The sequence below is a fragment of the Siphateles boraxobius genome, unplaced genomic scaffold (genome assembly GCF_051911475.1).
Source record: "Siphateles boraxobius isolate OS27281-9 unplaced genomic scaffold, OSU_SipBor_1 26, whole genome shotgun sequence".
Classification (NCBI taxonomy): Eukaryota; Metazoa; Chordata; class Actinopteri; order Cypriniformes; family Leuciscidae; genus Siphateles; species Siphateles boraxobius.
Window position 1 is genome coordinate 20,518,120 of NW_027508876.1, and position 6,000 is coordinate 20,524,119.

At 35.4% G+C, this 6,000-nt stretch overlaps 1 protein-coding gene across 2 annotated transcripts; it reads left to right on the plus strand.

The window, feature by feature from the left end:
• Positions 1–393: 393 nt before the first annotated feature.
• On the plus strand, positions 394–5,073 carry cops5 (COP9 signalosome subunit 5). Of its 2 annotated transcripts, XM_077244746.1 has the most exons (9): positions 398–465; positions 590–760; positions 856–1,090; positions 1,765–1,893; positions 2,307–2,372; positions 2,474–2,559; positions 2,661–2,772; positions 3,822–3,970; positions 4,703–5,073. In XM_077244746.1, exons 2-9 carry the CDS (start codon positions 624–626, stop codon positions 4,791–4,793), a joined length of 1,005 nt encoding a protein of 334 aa, XP_077100861.1. In that variant the 5' UTR covers positions 398–465; positions 590–623; the 3' UTR covers positions 4,794–5,073. The 2 variants fall into 2 exon arrangements, with proteins under 2 accessions (XP_077100860.1, XP_077100861.1); XM_077244745.1 differs by having other exon boundaries at positions 394–760.
• Positions 5,074–6,000: the final 927 nt, after the last annotated feature.

Consider the following 6,000-nt stretch of genomic DNA (forward strand, 5'->3'; position numbering starts at 1 on the left):
ATTCCAATCATAAAAATAAAATTAAAAATACACATTTTATTTGCCCCATAATAGTAATTAGTAGTCTATCAAGCAGTGTTCTTGGAGAGTAAAATACTTAAAGGAAAATGGAAAAGGCTACAGCGTTCCGAGAACCGTGTTTTAAAATTGAGCTTTTAACACATCATCTTACACAAGATAGATAGATAGATAGATAGATAGATAGATAGATAGATAGATAGATAGATAGATAGATAGATAGATAGATAGATAGATAGATAGAAAAACAGTTGCGTTAGTTTGTGACTTTTACTTTGATACAAATATAAAACTTTATTAAGGGGTACGCTAGCTAGCTTCACTAACCAGTCGCGTTACGATGAGACCTTTATTTTGACACCAATATAATTCTTTAGTTACGCGTATGCTAGCTAGCTTCACTCAGGTTTGAGAGTTGTAGGTTTTTGTAAAGGGATACAGCAGAAGGCTTGTTAATGGTTTCTAAATCGTGCGTTTAAATGTTTAGATAAACTAATCACTTGATCTATTATATAGTACTTTAAATATCCTAAATTGCTAGTGGTGTTTAACATAAGTTCATTCGTTATAGTTCATTTGCTGGACATAAAAACCGATTACGAGCTATGGCTGGCAGTAGCATAGCGATGAAAACATGGGAGCTGTCAAACAGCATGCAGGAAGTTCAGAGTATTGATGAAATATATAAGTATGATAAAAAACAACAACAAGAGATTCTGGCGGCCAAACCTTGGACTAAAGAGTGAGTATACCACATCATAAGAATGTCCTCCTCCGCAAAACATTTTTCGAAAGATTAATAACACAAGTTTTCTATACTGCGTTTATTGTTTACAGCCATCATTATTTTAAATACTGCAAGATATCAGCTTTGGCACTGTTGAAGATGGTGATGCATGCCCGTTCTGGAGGAAACCTGGAGGTGATGGGACTCATGCTGGGGAAGGTGGATGGAGAGACCATGATCATCATGGACAGTTTTGCTCTACCCGTGGAAGGCACTGAAACGCGAGTTAATGCTCAGGCTGCAGCCTATGAATACATGGCAGCTTATATAGAGAATGCTAAACAGGTACACTGAGCCAAACCGATTCGCTAAAATTCATATTAGACAAATAGCTTATAAGAATAAACGCTTATTTTGTTTCCAAATACGATAATATCCTCTGCTTTAAAGATACGTTTTGTATGGTTAATCTGTTTTCAATTTCTGTGCGATATGCTATTCTCCTCTAAACATATTATTTTACTAATTGTTTTATAATTAAACTGCTTTCAGTTTTCATGATCTAATATTAACTGAGAGATTACATGGAATATTTGCCCTTTTAAAAATCTCAAAAAGATGATTTAAAAATAGTAAACATCCTAAAACAAAGGATCCCGTCAGAGGAACTTAAATTTGCTTGCATTGTTGAATCATGAGATTTTCTGTGGTGTGATATAATCATCTAAAATATTTTATCTATTTTTTTATAATTTGTATGTATTTGGTTTTCATGGTCTAATATTCATTGAGAGACTACGTGGAATATTTGCACTTTTAAAAATGTATTTATTAAATCACAAGACCATTTAAAATGAATTCATGAAGGCAAAATAGGGATTAAAAAATAATACAAATCTTTAAATAAATAGTTTACACTTTGTACATTCATAGACGTATTATGTGTCAACTCCCCATGAATGTCACGGCCAGCATATGATGAAATATTAATTCTGAGGCTCGTCTATGAATTCATTTAGGTGGGGCGGTTGGAGAATGCCATTGGATGGTACCACAGTCATCCTGGATACGGCTGCTGGCTCTCAGGCATAGATGTCAGCACTCAGATGCTTAACCAGCAGTTTCAAGAGCCCTTTGTCGCAGTAGTGGTAAGTGCTGTTGGAAATGTTAAACGTGTTGCTTATTTTGCATTAGGGCTGATTTTTCAAAGACATCTCTAAACCATTATACTATCAATCTCTAAAGACAGAGGGGAAAAATAGCTCATCTACAAAGTATCAATTTAAATGCAGCTATATCAGTGATCCATATTTGACCCCCGAAATACGAAAGAGTTTGGTGACATTTGTAGCGGTGTCTGATTAATTGCTGTTGGCTTTGTAACTGAATACATTATACAGTTTACCCTTCATTGCCATTGCTTATTTTGTGCCGAGGGCAAATAGCAAGCTGGGCGTTCATAGCTTTCACTTGCTAAACTGGCAGCTCAGTGTTTTTATTTGTTATATTTGACTGAACTGTTTTGCTTATTACAGTCCTAGTAATTTTTCATCCTCCTCAGATTGATCCCACAAGGACTATATCCGCAGGGAAGGTCAATCTTGGAGCTTTCAGGACATATCCGAAGGTAATCGGTCAAAAAAATTTTGTAACCGTGTAGTTTTTCATATTTAGGTGTCTATTCATTTATTTGAGTTATATCACCACATATTTAAATGTTTACGGTAGGGTTACAAGCCTCCAGATGAGGGTCCATCTGAATACCAGACTATACCTCTTAACAAGATTGAGGATTTTGGAGTGCACTGCAAACAGTAAGCTTTTCTGCGCTTTTATTGTACTTGGAAATTGTTGTAAATGATTTAAATTCACTGTATAGGAACTTCACAATAATTAAACCGTCTTCTGCTTTTAGGTATTATGCTTTAGAAGTGGCTTATTTTAAGTCTTCCCTGGATCGCAAACTCCTAGAGCTGCTGTGGAATAAGTATTGGGTCAACACTTTGAGCTCCTCCAGTCTGCTGACAGTAAGCGCTCTCTTTTATTGGTGTAAAATTATTAGTTAACAATTTATTTGACAGTGTCCTTGTCACATGCTAAATGTACGTACTGTAGTATTAACAGTAAAGTATGCATAATTACTTGCAACTAATGGTATGTTTTCACGACAACAATGTACTAAATACGGAAACGTTTTTCACGTACAGGCGACAACTTTGTCAAAATGTTTCCTGCCCACCACTAAACTACCACTACTACAAAAAATGACCGGCCAAAACGCATAAAAAGTTTCTGTTTTTAGTTGAAAATGGTGTCTATAAATAACCCTAACCCTATGTTAAGTACATGTTGTTAATTAAATTACTCAGTACTTAAATATAATTACACTGCAACAAAGACGACTAAAAATAAAGTGTAACCAGTAGTATATTTCACAGTTAGGAAATCTCAGTGATTTTATAATTATTTATTATAAGTATAACATTTAAAATGTGAAATAATTTTTTGTTAAATTAAAATAATGTTCATCTGTTTGTCATTATATTGATATCTCTAAATCGTCTCCCGTCTATGTTCAAAAAATTATTATCTTTATCATCCTGGAGATGTTTTGTTCAAGAGGGTACAAGTATTTCATGTGGATGAGATTGATAATATGACAGGGGTTTGTTGACAACCTGTACACATGATTAATATTTTTGTAGATTCTGCTTTTGTTTCCTTACCTATTTTTTTTGAAAGCCTGTCATAGTTGACTACAACATTCTGTCATGAGCTTTGTTTAGCACTTACAATGAGGTGTAGACTATCTAAACAACAGCCTCAGAGCACTGCGTTAGAGATAAATTGACTACTTGTCAAGAGCGTCTTGCTACGCCGAAGAAGAACCTCACCTTCAGCAAACTTTTGAGACCTCATTCAGGGGGCTTCAGTAAACAGTTCAAAAACCTTTTGAATTGACCATCAGTGAAAGGCATGTTGTGAATGTTTAAGTATTGTTGTGAAATCGTGCATTAACCTAGACTCTAGTCTAGAGCAAGCGAAATGGAGGTGTTAATGGCTCTTGTTCCTTCAGAATGCGGAGTACACCACCGGACAGGTTTTTGACTTGTCGGAGAAACTGGAGCAGGCTGAAGCCCAGCTGGGACGAGGCAGTTTCATGCTGGGCTTAGACACACATGATAGGAAATCTGAGGACAAACTAGCAAAGGCAACACGTGACAGGTAATACAATCTCTATTAATTAAATATTAAGTGCTTCCCTTTTTATATAAAGTGTCAGTTATGATAAATAATTGGAAAAAAAAACTCCCCACTAGACTAACTGGGACTAGTCACTGCACATATTGTTGGTTTGATTGCTTATATTACTCTCCTCATTTGTAAGTCGCTTTGGAAAAACGTCTACTAAATGATTAATGTGAAAGAAATTGGGCTAGGCAAGTTCAATTATTTTCAAATGTGACACACTGATGATTCAAATGCTTTATAAAGGCATTATAAAAAATGTTAAACATCTACGTTCATTTTGATATAATCCTGAAAAAAGTTTCCTTCTACGTTCATTTTTAGTACAGACATAATTAAAGTACAGAATTTTAATGTGGTCTCAGACATTTGTATAAATTCGAAAATCAGTTGTACAGAACTGTAAAAAAAGGTTTTGAAAAAATTAATTAAATGCTTTGAGTTCAAAAATTAATTTAAAATGGTTTAAAAAGAATTGATTTTAAATTTTGGGCTTTTTTGGGGGGGGGGGGGATTCGTTTTGAAAATCCTTCCTTTTGAATCTTGATTTCACATTCATATTTTGTATGAGATCATGGTTAACTAACATGAGTCTCTTGTTTGTGTAAAAAGTCCTCATTTTTTAACTTGTACTATAGTGCCACTAGTGACCTAATACATTTTTTATGCATTTTAACACATTATAACAACATTTTCTTTGCCCCTCAGCTGCAAAACGACCATTGAAGCAATTCATGGTTTGATGTCCCAGGTTATCAAAGATAAACTCTTCAATCAAGTGAACACATCTACCAACTGAACTTGGAAGGAACTGAAGTTAAATGACTTCACATTCTGTGTTTGCTTAGTTATGTGTTCGTTCGTTATGGTTCAGCTTTGAACGATTCAAAGCAATTCTCCTGTAGGAATCTTTGCATCATTTGTTTAAACAAAGAAATAAACGCTGTTCGGGTTTATTAGTTGATGGACATTGTGTTTTTGCGTCATGTTTTTTTTTACTTAACCTACTTAAATGTAATTTTTAGTATCTGTAAATGGCTCAATTTGTTTTAAAAATAAAGTCTTGTCTGAAATTCTAACTCGCACAGCTCATCGTCAAAGCTGTCCTATAGATCAAGACAAATGAGTTTTCCTTAGCGCCGCATGTTACCAGACGTTTGAAATGTATTCTCCTCTGGGTTCAGTGTGTAACACGGTACCGCACCATTCCCATTTCCCACAGCTTGTGTCGGGATCTGTAATAGCAGTATTTCCATTCACACACCCTAAAAACATTATATTTAACATGTTAACAGAAACCGCAGTGCTCCGCAAGAGGTCATTTTCATATTTGCCAGTCATAGCATTACATAATGGAATAACAAACTCAACGGCCCAAAGATAAACACAGCTTGGCATGGCCACAGCGCATCTGTCAGGACGACCCTGTGCAGGTTGTCTCCGCGTTGTACACAATCCTTCAGGATTCTGGGTGTTACGCTGTGGCCTGTCACTGATGCATCACAGAAACAGGAGCTCGATACAGTGGAGTCCATTCAGCACTGCGTGTCTGCTCTTTATCGCGGCAGACACTCAACGCCTGTGTGGTTTCATGCATACAAACTTGTCTGCATTTTCTTAGAGACAACAGTGGTGACGTCATCCTCTTGCACGTTTTTGTACCTAATTTTAAAATTGACTGTTCAATTATTCAATTATGCCCTGTGCAATTTGTGGATCTTGGCCTGAAAGTGTGTTTTTTGCTCTTTTAATGATGACCGATTGTTTAGTCCATAGAGGACTAAATTAATTAAAATTGCAGTCATCAAAAATCACCATTCGTAAGTTCTGTATTTCACCCATTGTAATTACAAATGATGCTAATAATCATCACCAGATGAGCATTTTTAATACTTTAAGGAAAGGAGAGTTGAGGTTCCTTTATATAACCTAAGCATATTGTGTTTTCCATGAGCAAATGAACATCAGCCAAATCCATTAACTAATTTTACAGTATGTTTTCCATT

What these genes read in the sequence shown, in the direction of transcription:
- cops5 (XM_077244745.1), top strand. Translation starts at nt 624, where the DNA reads ATGGCTGGCAGTAGCATAGCGATGAAAACATGGGAGCTGTCAAACAGC. An exon ending in AGCCCTTTGTCGCAGTAGTG is followed by an intron (nt 1,894 to 2,306) that starts GTAAGTGCTGTT and finishes CATCCTCCTCAG; the next exon opens with ATTGATCCCACAAGGACTAT. An exon ending in GCAAAGGCAACACGTGACAG is followed by an intron (nt 3,971 to 4,702) that starts GTAATACAATCT and finishes TTTGCCCCTCAG; the next exon opens with CTGCAAAACGACCATTGAAG.